Source organism: Anabrus simplex, chromosome 1 (genome assembly GCF_040414725.1).
Source record: "Anabrus simplex isolate iqAnaSimp1 chromosome 1, ASM4041472v1, whole genome shotgun sequence".
Lineage (NCBI taxonomy): Eukaryota > Metazoa > Arthropoda > Insecta > Orthoptera > Tettigoniidae > Anabrus > Anabrus simplex.
This window is the reverse complement of record NC_090265.1, coordinates 633225846-633247981: the sequence shown is the minus strand read 5'-3', so window position 1 is coordinate 633247981 and position 22136 is coordinate 633225846. Positions and strand designations below refer to the sequence as shown.

At 35.1% G+C, this 22136-nt stretch overlaps 1 protein-coding gene across 5 annotated transcripts in view; it reads left to right on the top strand.

Moving 5' to 3' along the window:
* Window positions 1–22136, top strand: part of Zasp52 (Z band alternatively spliced PDZ-motif protein 52) — a 420823-nt gene that overhangs the window by 321712 nt on the left and 76975 nt on the right. For 3 of the 5 annotated variants that reach the window (XM_068225099.1, XM_068225102.1, XM_068225101.1), the window contains exons 6-7: window positions 8324–8489; window positions 16514–16702. In XM_068225099.1, coding sequence (XP_068081200.1) covers window positions 8324–8489; window positions 16514–16702 — 355 coding nt within the window. Of the gene's footprint in view, window positions 1–7688; window positions 7852–8323; window positions 8490–16513; window positions 16703–22136 lie in introns of all 5 variants that reach the window. The other 2 variants (XM_068225100.1, XM_068225103.1) reach the window with 2 other exon arrangements.

The window sequence follows — 22136 nt, the reverse complement described above, 5'->3', positions numbered from 1 at the left end:
AGACCGTTAACAGTCAGAAAATGTGTACATATTATTATTATTATTATTATTATTATTATTATTATTATTATTATTATTATTATTATTATTATTATTATTATTATTTCTAATTTCAATTTGGCCAGCTATCATTTCTACCATGTCTTTAATCTTTGCCTAGTATTCTCACATTCATTTTTGGTGAAATCCCTCTTTTGCTTCAGTCCACTTCTTGCCTGTTTTGAGATTAGGCTTTTTCTAGAAACCACAGGTCCTTCAAGTTTCTTTCAAAGGAGATCACGTTTCAGAATGTTATAATGTGTGATCCTCACTTCTTGTAAGTCCTTTTCCATCTCAGAGAACCAGGCTCCTTTGGTCTTCTTATTCAGAAAGTAGGCAAAGATTTGACTGGCCAGTCTGTCTGAACGCATTTGTGTTAAGTGCCCATAGAAAGTGATCCTCCTTTTTTTAATGGTATCCATTTTCTTTTCCACATGGTTGTACCTTTTTCTATTTTCATCCTTTTCTTTGACTGAGCCCAAGACTTTCCTCAGGATCTTCCTTTCCTTGACTTCTAGTTTTTCTACCAAACCTTTCTTACTTATCATGAGGTATTCAGTTATGTGCAGGGCCTTTGGTCGAATGACTGTTCTGTACTGTACTGTATGAACTTGACACCAACGGACACTGATCGTTTATTGTAAATGTCTTTGGTTAGTTGGTATGCCATTTTCATCTTGTTGGTTCCAGATACAAATGCTTCATTTTCAGATATGTTAGGCTCTACCCACACACCTAGGTATTTGAACTTCTTTGCCTGCGTTACTCTCCTATGCTTCACTGTTAGTTCTCTGGGAGCTGGCATGGTGTTTGGTATGAACTTCATTTTCATGAAGGAGATCTGGAGACTAGACTTTACCACTTCTGTTTCGACTTGGTTGATTTGTTTTACAGCTGTGTCAGTGGACGAGGGGAAACCTCAAGGTCATCTGCAAATGCTAAACAATCGATTGTCACATTCTCTTACCCTTACAGCCCAGTCTTACCCAGTTTTCAATATCTTCTTTACACAGTTCCTTGCACCACTTGTGGATAACTTTATCAAGCACATGGCTGAAGAAAACAAGAGAGAGACATCTTTCTGCTTAACTCCAGTTCTGATTTCAAAGGTGTCTGAAATTTCTCCTCTAAATTTCACTTTGGATGTGGTATCAATCAAAGTCTGTTGAATGATTGCTCTTGTTTTATTGTCCTAGCCTAATTTATTCAGAATTTTGATTAAGGTGTTTCAATTAATCGAGTTATAGCCTTCTTAAAATCCATTAATCTCATCACAAATTTCTTATTCCTAAGTTTCAGATACAGAAGAATGAATTTAATGAACCATGAACTATGCCCCCTTTGCTTTTTTCTCATGGAGGAAAGTGAAAATGCAGTTGGTTAACCATATTGACTTCATTCAGGCCATGTGTCCATAAAAAATAATCCTCCTTTTCCGCATCATGTCAGTTATTTTCTCCACATGCGAGTACAACTCCTGGTTGCGCCATCTCCTAAACTTGCCATTGTCTTTGGCTGGATCTAAGATTTTCTTCAAAATCTTCCTTTCCTTCGTTTCTGTTTACCACACAAGTATACATTTCTAAACCCTCCTTGGTAGTCTCTCAGTTGCAGATCCAGTTGATTCTCTGCCCTAATTTGGAGAGCATTCAAGAAGATCTCATGCATAATTGAGAACAGTGGTATGCCTCAATAGTCTGTTTTATCACCTCTCTTTTATTATTATTATTATTATTATTATTATTATTATTATTATTATTATTATTATTATTATTACTGTTATTCCTTCAGGCTAGCAACCCGTCGGAAGGACACTTGATTGCCTTCAAGTCTTGCAAAAAGAAAAATGCAAGACCATAACGGGACACATGGTCCAATACTTGGAAGGGAGATGATGATGATGATGATGATGATGATGATGATGATTATTATTATTATTATTATTATTATTATTATTATTATTATTATTATTATTATTATTATTATTATTATTATTATTATTATTATTATTATTATTATTATTATTATTATTATTATTATTATTATTATTATTATTATTATTATTATTATTATTATTTAATGGGACACTAAGAATAGTGAGGATGATAGATCCCTGCGGTCTAGATTACAGAAAGTCATCTTCGGCTTCACAGTCCTCTTATTCGAGGAAGTTAACATAATACAGCTGATGCAAATCTTTTTAACTCAATGCCTGTCAAGTGATTAGTCAGGGATAGCTCTCAGCCAGAGTCAAAGAACAGAAAAAGGCCGACTGGTTAAACATATCTATGGGACAACGAAAGGTGAATATCTGTGTAACATTAGTATAACATTGGTGGAATTAAAAGAGGTGGTAAACCAAATTTCCTGGAGAAATTCTGTCTTACCTCACACTTTGAGCTGCAAAACATTTGCATACAGTCACTAACATAATGGACCAAAAAGTTAATGGTCAAATATACCATTTAAGAAATGGAGAGACCTAACACACACAAATATCGAATCTTATTACATTCAAGCATCTTTCCGAAGTAAGTTGCAATAGATTATTTAATGGAGGGATAGCTGCATTCTCCTCCAGCTATTCAGTATTTTTCTCCAATAAATATCTGGTAAACATATTTAGAAATCAATTTTTGGAAATAGACTTATAAATACCATATTCTACCATGCTCAGTGTACTGAATCTTTTAATCAAGGGAAGAAAATTCAGTAAATGACATCGCTGTTAAAATATAATTTTTTTGGACAGATTCTGAAGTTTATACCCTTTGTAGCCCTTTATTGACTCTCATTGATAGACTGTTAATGATATGCACAATTCTATGAAATAAGGATTCTGAAACTATTAAATTATAAAACTTCTGCTGGGAATTTGATGGTGTACCTACACACCATTCTCAGAATCTCTTGTTCTATAATAATATTCATTCAAATAGGTTTTCCTCCATTTCTTGTGGCATTCATACTTTCAATCCATGATAGAAAGTGATGGTTCTTTGATACACTTCGTCTATGAAGTGGGATGTCTTTTAGCTTAAATGTGTAGCCTTTCCTATATAATCTTATGTTTACCAACACTTGGTTTGTAAATTAAAACATAATCATGAAATACATGTTAAAGGAAATAGCAGAAAATTTGTATTGACTGACAAGTTCCTAAAATTTCTTATATGCTTCTGATGTAGTCACTCTCCCCTTATACAGTTTATTTGCTCAATATTTGATGGTAGGTCATTGTGGTGCAGAAAATGCAAGTACTCTCAGCAGAAAACTATCTCAGTTTCCTTTATTGCTAGCTCATAAATTACAAGATGTAACATTTTTCAAGGTACATTTCCTTCAGCTTAATCTACCATATTGTCACGTCATATGTGCCTCTGATTCAGGCACCATTGGAACTCGTCTCTTGAAGGTTATAAGCTGTAGTTCCAACAACTCATCACGTCGTTCCAGCACCTTGCCATATGCCATTGGTCTTCTGGGTCTTTTGAGGCTCTCATCACAAGAAGATTCAGAATCTGATTTGGAGGAAGACCTTCGGTCCGTTCTGGATGCATATATTTGCCATAGAAACCTAGTTCTTGGATGTATAAGTGCATTTAAATTGAAACTGGTAGATGGTGTAAAATTTCTTCCTTAATTTACTCTTTCATCAAAATAGATTTAAAATGCTAGTGCTTGTTTAATTTTATTGATACCAAAATTTGATAAGAATAATCTCATAATTACTGTTTTTGATTATAGCAAGTCAGAATAGAATTTGAATTTTTTATTCCTATAATAATGCTACATAGTACAGAATATAGTTCAAAATAAGAACGGATATTAAATAATACTCTTTGATTGATTGATTGATTGATTGATTGATTGATTGATTGATTGATTGATTGATTGATTGATTGATTGATTGATTGATTGATTGATTGATTGATATTAAAGGGAAAACATTTAAAAAATCTTTTAGAAGACACATCTGAATAGTAAACAAAATAAATAAAAAATTTAAAAATTAGAAGAAATTTCACCAACTTTGGTAACAGAATTATAGTTTTAGCATATCCTAGCATACTATGCATGCAAGAAGATAATCTTTTAAAACAATATACTTACTTTTCGAGTCCCGTTGGTCGAAAAAAATTTTGCCATCCGAATGTTGGCTGGCAGGCTAGGGGAGATGGTGGTATACAATGTCGAATAACCAGATTGTGTGCCAAAAGCCTGGATTAAATTCCAAACCTCTCCACAATGGTCATATGGAGTGAGGGCATATGACACTGTTGATGATGATTCGTCTGTCGGATGGAGATATTAAGCCTTGAGCAGACCTCTTGGTGCTATTCGACAGGAATAGGCTATGTGCTGGCATTGGGTTTTACCCTCTTCCTTCCTACTATCATATATCACGTCATTCATTTTATCTCATTAACTCTTTTGATGAGGTTGATGTCAGGAAGGGCATCCGGTCTTTAAAACCCACCACAACAGATTCATCTCACCTCATACCTGACCCCATAGAGAAATGGGACAAGTGTTGGACAAGCAAACAAACATGTTATGGATCTGACTGAGATATTAATGTAAATTCTGTTAATAATAGGAAGAAATAGCTTAATTAAAAAATTATACTAAGTTATGTGAAATATCTTAATTGATACGGAGGTGCCTGATAGTTTTCACCTATGAGTGTTTAAAAGAAAACTATTTTGATTTCTTTTTGAGGAGATTGAAGTAGGTCATACTGGTGATGATGTTGTATGCTCAACTCTAGTATATGAAAGGATGTTGGCTCATTTCTCTACTTTTGCTACTTCCCAGTACCAACTCCTTATGGAAGGATGTATTTAGTACTACTGCACACTTAAATGGTGGTTGATAGTGTGGTATGTTGTGTGTAGATGAAGAGGCATGTATTAAGACAAACAAAAACATGCATTTCCCTAGCCGGAGGAGTTAAGCAGAAATATCTTGAAGAGAAATCGTATTCACTGAATGAAAATATTATGAACAAAATGCAGTTTTGATTTGAACCCTTATTTCCAAGAACTAGGTGGTTTATTATCTATAACCACTTCATTACTTGAATTAATTGGTTGGTTGACTGATAATTTGCCCCACTTAAGTTTTTTTTTTTTCATTCTCATGAAAAGCTGAGACTCTTGTTAGAAACAAATTTTAAGTTTAAAAATTCTGTTCGCCCACCTCCGCCTTGTTTCTCATTTATCATTTGCATGATTCCTTCAACCATAAAATAATCCTGAAGACTTTTTAAGTATCCTATTTTGCCATATTAGTTCAAAATATTGTTTTTGGTGATTCAGATTTTTAACTTTTTTGAATTTGTGTATTTATTCCAGTGATTTTTTCTCCTTTTTATAATTGATTTTTGATTAGTGATTTTTTTAGTATGGAAGATTTTTATTGCTTGAATTTTTGAGTTTTTAACTGTTTTTGTGATGTTAACTCATCCGAATATGTTTTGTTTTTAACATTTCTCCCTTTTTTTATAAATATGCTTCATAGTACATCAGCATTTGTCTAACATCAAGTTTCCACCATAGGAAAGAAATTAATGAACTGAGTCTTTTTTGATCTTAATGTCCCTCAGCAGGATGAACAGTCTCTTTCAGGAATCAGGTCCTTGGGTAAAATTCTTCAGGTTTGAATTTCTAATAAACTGTCTCATTTCATATGTATTCTGTGTTCAATATCTCTTTTGTTCTCTTATTTCTCTTCATTGTTGTTATGAACCTTGTCCTATCTCTTGCTTTCACAAACTCTATGTGGATAATTCACATTTTCTGACATCAGCTTTTATTTGGAATCCTGGCAAGAAAGCGAAGAAATTTAACAATGAGTATTTCTACAGGGTTAAAGGGGGAAAAATCTACGGTACTACCATATTTCTAACAAAAGGAGATATATGAAAATATGCCTTAAACCATGGAGGAAATAATTAACTTATGATACACTGTTGCCTGAAGCTGTCAGATTTTATGGCATATTGTAAAAGAAAGTTGCTTAACATATTCTAGCCATGATCTTTTTAGCAAAATTATTAACTACCACTGAACAAGTCTAGGTTTCAGAATTTTTTGTAACAAATGATCCTATCATGTCTTTTTCCAGATGTTATACTTGTATACAGATGCCACACTTCATCATTTCATGGAGGAATTATCTTTATTTCTTTAACAGTTCATTAAATATAAAATAATTAATATAATTTTATACAAGATATGAAATGACATACGAAAGCTGCAGTAAGTTACTTGAACTAGACCATGATTCACATCGCGTTTACAATAATAATGTTCGTAGTACAGTATTCCATGCTATGAAAGCATGTAAAATAAGATGGACTAAGTGTGAAATATCATAAATCTTCTTGGGGTGAATAAATCAATATCTAAACTCATGTCAGTCAAGTTTATCTCATAAATCTCATACTTTATAGAATACCAGTTTTCTGTCCATACTGCCAGAAATATAGTCGTAAATACTAACTTTGTTGGTACGATATAAAGTATTTTAGAATATAATTGATGACATGGTTTAATAATCTCCCTCATTTAGTTTGAAAATTCAATAGTAAATGTATTGTTTCTCTTCCCTTTCTTTCTTTCTTGTAAATTATGACTCTGTTAGATGCATCCTACATTCTTGGGAAAATGCTCTAACAGGTAATGTACTCCAGTAATAAGTTCTCTGATTTACAAACATATTTAGTGTAGTTTGTTTTCTGTGCTCTACCGTTTACATAGCTAATTGATCCTGCTTATGCAGCAGAGCTTTTCTAATTGACTGTTCAGTTCTCCCCAAGCTGGCTTATTCATGTACACAGTATATAATTATGTTCTTTTCCTTCTAGCCTCCAGCATCTCCCTCCCAAGTTTCTCTATCATTCTTGTTGCATTACTTCTGGGATTGAAGTAACTAAATATGAGCCTCATTGCCTTTCACTGTACCATTTCTAATTCATTCAGAGCCCTGTTTTGGTTGGGCACCATGCAGTTGCCTATTCTAGAAAATGGGAACCCCATACTTAACATTAACTTTATCTCAACAAGTCTTTGAGAGGAGCTGATCTGAGTGGTTCAAATGTTTCAATCCTGGCCCAGTTTGGTTATATTTGAAGGTGTTCAAATACGCCAGCCTCATGCCGGTAGATTTACTGTGCTAGCATGTAAAGGCACTCCTACAAGACAAAATTCTGGCTCTTGGCATCTTAAAAACTGTAGGAAGTAGTAAGTGGGAAATAAAAGTTTCTTCTTCTTCTTCTTCTTCTTCTTCTTCTTCTTCTTCTTCTTCTTCTTATTATTATTATTATTATTATTATTATTATTATTATTATTATTATTATTATTATTATGATTATTATTATTATTATTATTATTATTATTATTATTATTATTATTATTATTATTATTATTATTATTATTATTATTATTATTATTATTATTATTATTATTATCTCCTTTCATTCTTTTTGTGAGGGAACCTTCAAGGTTGTGAAAAAATAACTGCCATATTATGTATGTCATTCATATGGAAAATTTCTTCATAAAATATGAAGTGTGGTGGAAGCATGTCTTGCTTGAAAAGTGCTACAAGCAAATAGCAGGAACCTTGTACTATGTACCCCTCAGAGCCTCCAGTGGGAGCAGCACCTGTGGTTTCTCCCCCGGTGTCCGGTTTGCGCCACGTATCTGCCCCTGAGACCAGGCCCACTCCTACCACCCCTCATGAGGACCCCTTCAAGATTCTGCCCCCAGGACAGAATATCTGTGCTGATTGTGAAAGATTAATAGTGTAAGTAAAATAGGGCAGTGTATTGTTTCATTTTAATATTGCTTCTTGTTACTACAGGACCTTGCACGGTATTGGCCATTAAATGAAAAAGAAGTATGCTAATAAAATTGTTTCAGCTATGTTACTATTTACATTACATTGATTTAACATTAGATGTTTTAGATAATTTGTTGCTTTGCTTTCAAAGTATTTAGCTTTTGTTCTGTTTGATAATATTTTGTTCTAGTATACAGGATTTTATTTAATGGCCAGTATATCCATCTTTACCTAGAACGGACTGCTGTCTTCTGTGGGACACACCAAAACCATTGATCTCATCATATATAGGATTATAATAATAATCACTATTATTAATCACTAAATTTTATTTGAACTCTTGTTGTTTGTTTCATTTCCTACAACCTTCCATAATAAATGTGATGGCCACATTCAATATAACTATTCATCTCATCGATTAAAATCCAAATACCAGCTCCACCAGCTAGTTCAACCTTTTATTCAACGGCTAGCCATGCCATTGGTGGCACTCCCCGTCCCATTACACCTCAGGCACAGCGCTTCCCGACAGGATCTGCGCCATCGCCAGCAACAGCCCCATCAGATACTCCTAAATGCTCGGATTGTGAGCGGTATATTGTGTAAGTAGAGTCCCAACAAGAAGCTAAACCTATTCCCATGGATGCATCATGAAGGTGTTCCAGTCCAGCATGTGCCTTGTGTTGTTTGTTGTAAGTGTTGAGGAGCATGGAATCCTCTCTCACTTTCTAGTGAGTCTTATGTAACACACACAATTTCTCTTTACAAGACTTCCTGAGAAATAGAAATATTTTTATTATCAACACAATAATGAATAAGAAATTGCCCTATGTAATTCTGAAATTCTACTTTTGAAACTTAATATAGATCAAGACAATAGGAATGGTATACAAAATATGTGGTATACAAAATTGTTATAATTAGTGTTGAACTTCAGGAGAAATCAAATGAGAATACAAAAATAATTTCCATTCACAACTTCTACTTAAATTTTAAAATTTTCCCCCCACATTGAGGCTTGCTTTTATTAAAACAGTTCATTCTGATAACGGATTTATGAATAAAAGGGTGCAAAGTTCAAGATCAGTCTGGAGGAGAAAAGAACAACCTCAAAACAGGCTGCAGATAGTGATTTCTTTTACAATGTAAATGTACTTTGGTCTAAATCCAATATATCAAGTTACCATATATAAACTAATTTTATTAGGATTTCTTTATCATTTTTAGTTCTGCAATATTTCACATTTTTATTGCAACGAGTTGGAGTCTTCTCTTTACTGTTGTGTTTTTATACTTGTAGCTTATTTGGTCTTCTAGTCTTCATGGTTTTCTCTCTGATAATTCACATCTACTATGATTTTTCTTTGTATTTCATTGCTCAGAGTTGTTGCTTCAATAATACTTATTTTCAATTTTCTTTAGAAACCATCCTTTCTTGCTTCAATTTAACTTTTCATCTATCTTCGTGGTTGTTGTCTTTCAGGTGTGTCATACTTCCTGAGCTGCCAACTTTTTTCATCTTCTTCTTTGATCTTTGGTAGTCTGTTGACATTGCTGCAATATGTGCTGATGAAGCTTTTCATTTGTCCAGCCTGTAGTATAGTTTTTTCATAAAAGTATGGATGTTCTGCAGTATTGACAGTTGAATACAATTTAGTTATAATGATGCAGAATAATTAATGATTCTGAAATATTTCACTCGAAGAAAGTAAATCATAGCTATTTTGTATTATTTCTTAAACTGAACATACCTATAAATTTTGCTGGTTAACATACGTTTCCTGTCGAGCAGGTCAATATTTGACTGTCAATGTTGAGCAGTGCCTCCATTCTTACCATATGGCATGTTACTATGAAACTATGACAGCCACAAGGTTTAAACACTACAGTAAACCTATGTGGGATTTTTTTGTAGAACCCGTATCATGGTGAGAACAATGTCTGGAAACCATTTGTGTTTATGCATTTTGTAAATACTGCATAAAACTATGTGTAGGTTTATATACATAATGCATTGTGGTCTATGTAAGGTGCTAGCTGTTGTACTCCTTGGGGTAATTTTTGTAACATTGCAGCAGTAATGCCATCTAGCAGAAATGCATAGCAGCAGAAGGGACAAAGCACACCTCATCTTACAACATTAGTTGGTCAGTGTAACATTATTGTTGATAAGTTTTAGGGACTTAAGACACTGTAGGCCATGGCATTCCATTTTCTTCTAGCTCCGTGATATTGAACCATTCAAGGCCTAGGCTTCCAATACCCCTCTTTTGCAATTCCTTTCTCGCCTCTTTCTTTGAGTGATCGTACCTTCATGGGAGTTCTCCCCCTTCCCCTCCATTTTGATAGTTCTCTTCATTATCTTTCTGACCAACAAGAGGTAATGATCACTTGCGTTTTGAGCTTATGAAAGACAGTCACAACAACCACTATCGCTGTTGATAGAAATGGCAATATAAACTTAAATTCAAAAATATCTCCTTTATTATAGTTGACATCGTAAAAATGTATGAGACATAAAAGATTGAAAAATAGATTTTCTATCATTCCTATGTAGCCAGCCTCGTGGTGTAGGGATAGCGTGCCTGCCTCTTACCCAGAGGCCCTGGGTTCGATTCCCAGCCAGGTCAGGGATTTTTACCTGGACCTGAGGGCTGGTTCGAGGTCCACTCAGCCTACATGATTAGAATTGAGGAGCTATCTGACGGTGAGATAGCGGCCCAGGTCTAGAAAGCCAAGAATAACGGCCGAGAGGATTCGTCGTGCTGACCACACGACACCCCTTAATCTGCAGACCTTCGGGCTGAGCAGCGGTCGCTTGGTAGGCCAAGGCCCTTCAAGGGCTGTAGTGCCATGGGGTTTGGAGGTTATCATTCCTATGTACAGATTTTAGATAGAACTAATATTTCTGGAAATATTTGGAAATTTGTGAAAAATATAATAATCCCAAATGCAGTATCTCCATTATTACTGTTGTTGTGATTATCATTCATAAGGTTAAAGTATATAAAATGTAAAAGATCAAAAATTATATCTTACATCCCATTTATAATGTACAGTTCTTTTATGAAAATGAAACGGCGTATGGCTTTCAGTGCCGGGAGTGTCCGAGGACATGTTTGGCTCGCCAGGTGCATGTCTTTTGAGTTGATGCCTGTAGGTGACCTGCGTGTCATGATGAGGATGAAATGATGATGAAGAAGACACATACACTCAGCCCCCATACCAGCGAAATTAATCAATGATGATTAAAGTTCCCGACCCTGCCGGGAATCGAACCTGGGACTCCTGTGACCAAAGGCCAGTACGCTAACCACTTAGCCATGGAGCCGGACAGTTTTTTGATAATGCTATTATTAATGGAGAAATTTGACATTTCCTTGTGACACTAGATTTACTAGCATTTTGATGCTTGCTTGATGATGCTTGTTGTTTAAAGGGGCCTAACATCGAAGGTCATCGGCCTTACTAGCATTTTAAAGAACTCCTGTGGCAATATAAACTTAAATTCAAAAATATCTCCTTTATTATAGTTCACATAGTAAAAATGTAAACTTAAATTCAAAAATATCTCCCTTATTACAGTTCACATCGTAAAAATGTATGAGACATAAAAGATTGAAAAATAGATTTTCTATTATTCCTATGTAGCTGGCCCCATGGTGTAGAAGACACGTGGTGTCTTTGAAAATCATAAAAATATAAAAAATGTTCCCAGGAGGGAACTATTCAAGCTATGCTTTATCAGTCATAAAATGAGCAGCATTTTGCCTCAGTGTGACAGCAGACTTAACAGTTTATAGAAAGATGAAAATGTCTGGCCCTTGTAAGAAGTTAGCCAGCTTTGTGGTGTAAAGGTCTGCTTCTTACTTGGAGGCTCGAAGATTGATTCTTGGCTTATACAAGAATTTTAATTCTGGACTGAGAGCTGCGACAAGGTTCTTTCAGCCTAGTGAGACTAACAAGCTGTTTGATGAGAGAGATGGTGGACTTGGGCATGCAGACCAAACTGTATGAATGAGGATGTTATCACCCTCACCACATGGTATTCCAGTATCTGCAGGTCATCTAGTTGGGTAGCAGTTGTCTTGATAGTCCTGTATGTGTAACAGGTTCATTTTTTGTCTTATAAGAAGTTACCATCTATACTTCATGAGTTACAAATTTCAGGGACAGGTAGAGCTGAGCTACAGATAAATTTCATGCCCAGCATATCTGATAAAGGTTAACTGGAAACAAGTCAGTCACAATTCATATTCTGACCAATGCATATGGGATTCTTTAAAAAGAAAATTACATTCTATAGTTCAGATTCCATGTAAAACTGGAAGTCCCATGGCTATGATTATGATATCAACAGTTACAACTTATAAATTTCATGAGTACTGATAAATAGTTACACAGAACTACAAGTGTGCTTGCTTGCTTGTTTGTTAGCAATTTTTTATAATCACAAGGCCTCAGCTTCCAAGTTGCAGATCTTCTGAGGTGGTGTCATATACAATGTGTATCAGAATTCAATACTTAAACTTCTGGGGATGATACAAGAGACAAAACAGGTATTTTTTTAAATTAAATAACTATATGCCAGACACAAATACTTGAAGTACATATTTGAGGTGATTGAGAATAAAAATTATTCCAACCGAGCTCTATAGCTGCAGTCGCTTAAGTGCGGCCAGTAATCGGGAGATAGTGGGTTCGAGCCCCACTGTCGGCAGCCCTGAAGATGGTTTTCCGTGGTTTCCTATTTCACATCAGGCAAATGCCGGGGATGTACCTTAGTTAAGGCCATGGCCGCCTCCTTCCAATTCCTAGGCCTTTCCTATCCCATCATTGCCATAAGATCTATCTGTGTCAGTGCGACGTACAGCAAATAGCAAAAAAATTTTTTTTTAAATTTAAATATTATTCCATGTCAATTTAACAGTAATCTTTTATAAAAACTCTTCAAAATCCTACTTCAGTACACGCTCTGCAATGACATGCCATTGCCTGTCATACATGTTTAAAGAAGCGAGTCATGTACTGTAGAGTGTATGGACCTGCAAGCACCCAAGCGATGATTGAACAGGAGTCTCATACACACTCTTGCTCTACTCTAAATGAATAAAAATGAACTGTACGTTGTCACAGCACAGACATTGCATTCTGATGTCACAGCATGTTTAACATAATAATATGTAATATGGTTTTGAAATATGAGTCATAATTAATGTATTCCCTTACAGTACAGTTTCTGATTATGTCAGTCAATAATTAGTTCCAGACCCATGGTTATTTGCCAAAAACATTTGTTTCGGCCTCTTCTATCATCCCTAGCAGAAGTTGGAGTATTAACTTTGAAACACCACGTAGGAGGCCTGATTACCAATTTTGACACTCTGTATGTGCTGCTATATGTCAACTAAAGCAGAATTCTACTGGATGGATCCTATGGCCGAATTATTTAATTTTGGTGGGTGATGCAGACTATGCCAACAACAATGACATGGAGTGCTAAGATTTTTGACTGCTCTTCAAATATAGGTTATCTCAGCTGGGATTGAATCCATGAACTAGGGATCATGAGTCGGATACTCTACCACTGAAGCAGCTGTAGTTGGTAATAAATATAGCAGACTGCAATTGCAGAAAGAGAAATTAGTATGACATCACTCTGAACTGTGAAATCTGCAAAAGCCACCCTTAGTATGTGATGACCCTGGTATGTGTCCATACATTACTGAGGTTTGAAAGGCTGTTCACATATGCTGATGTTTTCCACAAAGCATAGGTTTGAATACCAATGTGTTCTATACTATATATGTTTTTTACTCACTCTGCAAACTTCCTAAGGATCCACCTGACCTTTATTAAAGTCAGCTTAATGCTTAAAGATGCAAACCTTCATCGACTTTATGAGAGTCACTTTGATCATAAACTTAGAGTGCATCAAGGAACTGGTGGCAAACTGTGTTACTCTCTAAGGAATGTCTTATACTTAACAAATCTCTTGTGGTTTTCATAATATCTCAAGTTTTAAATATGCTATTTACTACTCTTTCACTACAGTACCCAGTTTCTTTTCATTCCCACCGAATGTAAGAAAATCAGAATTCTCAGGTATAATATCAGGGAATGGGACTAAGGGGTAGACATACTATAAAAGTTTAGAAAGAATGGTTTCCAGAACATTGATAACTTGCCACAGTAGAACATTCCCACTACTGAGCCATGTATCAGTTTAAAGTCTCTCCTGCACTGCATACTGCATGTGCACCTTATAATTGGTATATTTGTAATGTTTAAGAAAGTCATCTTCAAATAAGTAAGTGAAATCACATTTGAAACTACACTAATGACTGAAAGCTGCAAAAATATTGTACTGATTATTTTAAAAAGTATATTGTTTTAAAGATTTTTATAGGTATTATAGGTATTATTAAATTTTATATACAGTACATGCTTTTTATTCAGACTATTTTCAGAACAATAGCATATAGACTTATTACCAATCAAATGGACTATGTTACATGATAAGATCAATAAACAGGTGAAGCAGCTTCATAGTCTTTTCCTCATTAAGGGGCTAAAATACATTTAGTACGCTATGTACTGGTATATTACATTAATCTCTTCCCATACATTCTTTAAACATTTGCCAATACATGCGTTCAATCATCAGTCAATCACAACTGATATGCATTTAGGGCAGTTACCCAGGTGACAGATTCTCTATCAGTTTTTTACCTGGTTTAAAAGAAAAATAATATCAAAGAATTTGGAAATCTATTGAACATATCCCATGGTAAATTATTCCAACACCTAACTCCTCTTCCTCTAAATGAATATTTCCCCACGTTTTCCTCTTTAATTACAACTTTTTATTCATACTGTGATCTTTCTTACTTTTAAAAGCTCCATTCAAACTTGATTCCTATACCAATGTCATTCTGCGTCATCTCTCCACTGATAACTCAGGACATACTGCTTAGTTGAGCAACTCGTCCCCTTTCTCCAAAGTCATCCCAACTGAAAGTTTGCAACATTTCAGTAACACTTGCTCTTTGGTCAGAAATCACCCAGAATAAATCATGCTGTGTGGTTTTTTTTCTCTTCCCAATTCTCAAATCAAGTAATCCTCATGTGGGTCCCATACACTGGAACCATACTCATTGTGGTCTTAACAGAGACCTTATATGCCCTCTCCTTTACATCCTTACTCTAACCCTTAAACTCCCTCATAAGTATATGAAGAGATCTGTAACCTTTATATATCATGTTTATGTGATTACCCCATAAAGTCCTTTCACCCCATCAATGCAGTAATTAAAGCGGAAAGGACTTTACCTCTTGTTGAAACTCACACCCTGAATTTTTACCCCGTTTACCATCATACCATTGCTGCTGTCCATCTCACAACATTGTCAAAGAATTCTTGCAATCACTCATAATCCTGTAACATTTATTACTCTATACAGTATACCGTAACATCATCTGCAGTACCACAGCACCACTACACTAATAAATGGAAATTTCCTTCATCTTGTTTCTACTAAGGTCTGATGTCTACCCTTCTTCAGAGTGTCTATAATAAAAATAATTGTAATTCTATCAGTCAACAGTCAATATATTAGGAACAATCTTTGCATATTAGTACAGGAGGAGGAGTAGAAAATATGATATTAAAAAACATTTTTGGAATAGTCCACTCTATAACTTGTACTGGAAAGTAATGCTACCAATATAGTTTAACTTGGGAAGCTCACTTACAAATTTGAAATTGACTTTAAAGTTAAATATAGATGAAAATTCTTGCACTACAGATTGGCTTTCAACAGAAAATGTTAATTGAATATATCTTAAAGGTTTACTTTGTAGATTAGTTCTTTCTCTACTTAGAAATTTATAAAGGTTAAACTAATTTATGTTGTAATATCATTGTTTATGAATTTTGGGATTGTTAAATACTGTACATGAAAATAATTGGATTCACATAGTAACATGCTGGGCAGTGACATTCTCTATAAACAGTATTATTAAAGGGACATAAGTACATGGATTTTGACCTTTTGATACTTTCTTGTCAAAACAGAGCTAACAAAATGCTACATCAAAAGTTGTTTGTACTTTATCATTTCCTTTTCAAGAGTTCAATACATCAAATAGCAATTTATGCCAAGAAAGATGGTCAGAAATGTTGGAAATTTATAAAATCCTCTTTTCCAGTCTTGATTATCATAGGTTACTTTTGTGATGATTCCTTTATTTTACTGCTACATTAGGTAGAAGTCTGACAGAATCAAGGAATACCACTTTAAAATTATTCTCATTCGAATATCTGATGTTCTTTTTTTTTGCCTTAGGCCCTCACTTAAAAACAGTACTCAGCTTAAAGACAATCTTTCCATCATAGGTCATCCTTTTATTAAGCGATGTAATAATTAACTTCAACTGTACATAGCACAGACACAGTATTTGTGTGACAAAGTGTTTGCTACTAGATCTTCATACATTTACATAAATTAATTTGGCTTGTTGTGTATATACTACAGTATGTGTGAATCCAATCAATTCCATCCAAACTGTCCAGACTAAAATGTACCATCACACTGTATTAATGGGCCCGTGGCCGTTTTCCCAGGGGTGTGTTTGTACGTATAAAGGACAAAAACCTGCATGTGGAGTGCTTCAAGTGTGCAACGTGTGGCACCTCCCTCAAGAATGTGGGCTATTACAACATCAATAACAAGCTGTACTGCGATGTCCACGCCAAGTTGGTTGCTAGACAACATCCTCCAGCTCCCAATCTGGAGCCCATCACAATCCCTCCGTAAGTGTGTAATCAATAATCATACATGCCAGAACACTGGCACTGCAAAGTTAATAGAGTTCATGTCACAAGTTCTAGTGCCAGTACTTTGGAACCTACATTTGCTATTAATTTGTTGTAGGATAAGGAAATGAAAAACTGTGACTCAGCTGAAGGGACAAATAAGAGGTACTATAAGCTGAGAAGGATTTTCCAGTCCTTGAAAAGTAGTCAGCAGCTTTATTACAAGGTGATTCACAGCTGACAATCTGTTTGCTGCTGCAGATTAGTTAATCATTGTACTGTAATGCCTAAAGCAATTATGTATTAGCCATCTCTCAATACTGAGTCACACTTTTTCATTCTCTCCTTTTGTCTATTACTGTGAATATTTAAATATACAGTACCAATTTATTCCCTATTTAAAAGTGTTTGTATCCAGCATGAGTGTACTTTGCTGTGCTCTTCCTAACCTCATTTCATTAACTGCAAATTTTAGTTTATATGAAGGTTGTTTCATAAGTCATGGCAACTGTGTTATATCTTCCGAACACTGCAAGTTCACTATATATGTTCGAAAACCTCTACCACTCTCTACTGAATGCAACCAACTGATGACATCTGTGTACATTGGTGGTTTCTTAACAATGCTCAAAAATGTTAGTGTGTTACTGACTGTACTCCAAGATGTATGTTAGCAAAGTTCAATAATGGTCATACGTGAAAACAGCAGTTCTCCATGACATAAATACACATCAGTGTCATGCAGAGCCATAAGACCTATCTGTGTCGGTGCAACGTAAAACCACTAGGAAAAAAAAAAAAGACTGACAGATGTGTGCGACATGCGGGTGAATCATACCTCAGTGTCCATGACCTTGACGAAAAAATATATCCATTCTACCCTTCCTCACAGCACATGCAAAGTCCCTCCATTACTTCCTGTGGTGCTTATACAAATTAGTTAGCCAAGATGAATGAAATTTTGTGCGTATTTATACTAATAATTTTGTTAAAAATAAAATAAAGAAAATAATTATCTGATAAGACAACAGGCCTTGTACAAATTGCTTTTCTTATCTGTAATTCCTAGTTTCAGCTGACTAAAATAGAATAAAAATGTAATGCTTTCTCCATAAAGTAGGGGGGCAATGCCCCCCCCCCCATAATTGCTGCTACTGGTCCTGAAGCATTTGGATATAAAGCTGCTGATAATCTTGAGAGGATAAAAAAATCAAGTTAGGTCCAGTGCTATATCAGACAACATTGATTCATTCTTAGTCCCTAAATATTCTTCCACAGACTAGAAAATACAAACAACAGAGGCATTATTAGTGCAGTGTCATCAATCCTACTGTTCTATGGATTGCACATCTAAATTAACAAAGGTCAGTTTTAAATATTAGCTTCAGTAATTTTTCCTCCTTTCTTTTTAAAATCAAAAGTCAGCATTTTCTGAAAGAATCTCCTGCATTTCAAACTTTTGACCTGGTAACCACATGTTGAAATGTTGTTCTCAAATTGTATTGTGCTACTTCACTGAAGCAAAGCAACTAAAAGTGTTGGTATTGTATTATTGTATACTTTTCAAATTGTACATCTTTGTAATATGCCGTACTTGGTGAATTAGTTAAGTTTAAATGCAGCTTTTTATAAAACTTATTTAATTGACTACCGGTATTATTTTTGTTGAAGTGGACCTTGAAGATTGTACTGCTCAACATTGCATCTATTCATTGGTCCAGACTTAGACTTGGCATTACCTACTGTCAGTTACAAACCAATTCAATTGATGAGGACTCTCTTAGCTTTTGAACCACCTTGTCGAACATAACTGCACAGCGGTATTTACAAGATTACTTCATTTATACTGAGGATAGCTGTCAAGCAGGCTGGGATCAGTCATTAGTAATGGTGACAGAATGCACACTTTTGGACACGCAAATTGAGCACAGGGACAATATTTTAATCTGGAATCCATCATAATCAACTCAGTGAGAGTGTAACCATATGGCCAGAAGATTAGCACTGGAAGGTTAGGCCTAATGCATTTATTTGCAGGTAACTTAATTTGAACAACTCTGTACAAAAAGAATTTTATCAAGAACAACCACACTGAAGTATTATAGACATGATAAAATGGAGTTCTTTGATTGTCTTCGACTTTTGACCATACTTCAAAATGGGATTGTTCAAATTTTGTACTAAAGGGTACATTGTTTATTGGAGGTGGGAAGGAATAATAATAAAATATAATATATATATAAGATAATATATTATTATTATTATTATTATTATTATTATTATTATTATTATTATTATTATTATTATTATTATTATTATTATTATTATTATTATTATTAGCGTATTCTCCCAATAATGGAAGACGTTAAGCAAACAACTCAATCAAGCTTTCTTTGGGTTCTTCTTGTTCTTCCAATGGCTTTCATTCACTCTGAGAAGGCTTGTTTACGTTCTTCCGACCATTTCGGTCTGCACTGTTTTTGCTTTGGTTGCTCTGATGTAACTTCCCACTTGTTAACTTTGTGTCTGAAGGTGTCTCTTTCTAAAATGTCTGTTGCACATATGTTTGCGTTTTTGAGGTCCTTTCGAAGTTCGTCCAGCCAAGGTGTTGAATTCTTAAGTGAGCTAACATAATTTAATATTCTTTTTGACAGTCGATTTTCTGGTAATCTTGTGAGGTGTCCAAAGAATTTCATTCGTCTTTTCTTAATGTCAATTTCAATGTTTGAAACTTTTTCTGTTGTTTTGATTGATTGTAGCCTGTAACCATCTTGGGTATATCTTGCTCCTAGGATTTTCCTGATGATCTTCCTCTCTTGCTTTTTTATTTCTTCTAATTCTTGTTTACTGTTAAGTGACAATGTTTCACTTGCGTAAAGGACTGTTGGTTTTATGACTGTGTTGTAATGCCAAATTTTTGTCTGTCTTGACATGCATTTTTTGTTGTAGATGTCTTGAACTAACCCTAATGCCTTCTTGACTTTTTGGAGACGGTTTTGCTGTGAGATCTTTTCAAGGCCTGTCGGTTCGATGAATTCTCCGAGGTATTTAAAGTACGAGACCCGGTCGATTTTACCGTGTTTTGTTCTCAGGCTCGTGATATCTGTCTTTGAACAGAAGAATTTAGTTTTCTCAAATGAAATCTGTAGTCCCACTTTTTCTGCAGATTCCTTAAGTATCTCAAGCTGCTTGATGGCAGTCTCCTCATCCTCTGTTAAAATCGCCAGATCGTCCGCAAATGCAAGGTATGGTACGTAGAGGTGGTTTTTGGGAAAGCCCAATCGGATCAGTTTCCAAGATTCACGTTATATTATTATTATTATTATTATTATTATTATTATTATTATTTATTTATTTTTTTTTTTTTTTTTTTTTTTTTTTTTTTTTTTTTACGAGAGTGTGGAAAATCTTTTGTGAGACACTTGTGAAAGGTTCACACTCCACATGCATGGACCCACTGAAAACCACACACCCTTTTCCCATGATGTTTATTTATCTCCGCCCCGAACTGCTCTCTTATTACTTCGGGGTGGTATCATGCTTTTACCCTATCAGGCTTCTTCTTACTTCATTTCTCCTTTATTGATGTTCATGAGCATCCAAATCACTCTTTTTCTCTCGTAGGATACCTTCTGCACATGCAGCTATATGGTCCCAACATTCCTGGTTCTGTAACATCACTAAGGCAATAGATTCTGGTGTCAGTTCTCCTTGCTCAACTTCTAAGCATCTTTCTTCGTGTAGACCAATGTTCACATACAAAAAGGGTGTGTAGTACATCATCAGCATCATGACAATAAATATATAATGGATCACTCACTCTGCCTATTCTATGTAGAAATTTTCTAAAGTATCCATGGCCTGTCAAGAGCTGTGTAACGTAATAATTAACTTCAACATGTGCCCGTGCTACCCAGTTCGCTAAACATGGTATCAGCCACTTACTCCATTTCCCTCGTGGGGAACTGGAACTGCCAACGTTCCATTCGTTTGCCGTAAGCCAGCTTCTTGATGCATTTCTTTCCTAACTCTCCTTGAGTATGCCAGGCTTCCTGTCTCTCTAAGGCAAGCAAGTCAATCGGTGGTACTGCTGCTACCGTAAGGATCGCAGGTTCAGATACCGTATGATGTGTACTTGTAATTTTAATAATAATAATAATAATAATAATAATAATAATAATAATAATAATAATAATAATAATAATAATAATAATAATAATAATAATAACAATGTGGAAAATAAGAGATGAAAATTCTCAGGAAAAGTCTAGGACTAAATGCAAAACTGGAATTTGGATGAAAAGGAAATCTATCAAGTAACAGAAAAAATCACAGACACCATTAGAAAAAGAAGATTAAAATTCTATGGTCGTCTGATCAGGATGGATAACAATAGGCTAACAAAGAAAATGTCCAACTCGTTGGGTGAATGGTCAGCGTACTGGCCTTCAGTTCAGAGGGTCCCGGGTTCAATTCCTGGCCGGGTCGGAGATTTTAACCTTCATTGGTTAGTTCCAATGGCTCGGAGATTGGGTGTATGTGCTGTCCCCAACATCCCTGCAACTCACATACCATGCATAACACTATCCCCCACCACAATAACACGCAGTTACCTACACATGGCAGATGCCGCCCACCCTCATTGGAGGGTCTGCCTTACAAGGGCTGCACCCAGCTAGAAATAGCCACACAAAATTATTATTAACAAAGACAATATTAAATTTTGCAGTATCTCTAAAAAATCACAACAAAGATCTTCAGGAAATTGGTATAAATGAAGAAATCTTGCAAGACAGAAAAAAATTCAGAAATCTCATAAACAAACACAAATTTGCTGATCAACCTAAAAGACAAGCTACAGGATGGACGGAAGAATGCAAAAAGAAGCACAGTGAAAGTATGAAGAGATTCTGGGAAGACATGAAGAAATGTAGTGCTAAAATAAGTTCACACACACTCCTTAGTTGGGCATAATGAATATTTTTAAAATGTGGATTCAGCTACTGAATAAGGAACCTTTCTGAAGCAGAGCCATTTAAACAGCCTGTTTACCAATTTGACATTACAAGTGTGGTACTGTCTAGTAATGAAAGCAAAATTCTATGGATAGTTTCCATGGCAAAGTTAATTTCACTTTATTGGATGACAATGAGTGTGCCACAAAAATCTTTCACATGCTAACAGCAATGACACTGAGACCAAATTTGACTGCATCAACCAGGATCAAACCTGTAAACTTGTAATCATGAGTCGGACCCTCTACCATTGATTCACCAAGGTACCGTAACTCAAGGGGAGGAAATAGTGAAATAGGAGTTGAGAAAAGTATGCTTATCTACTAACTGAATATTTTAATAAGAAACATAATAAATAGATGGGGGCCATCTAGCCGTGGCAGTAAAGACACGCTTGGTTCCTTTGGAAGGATGTG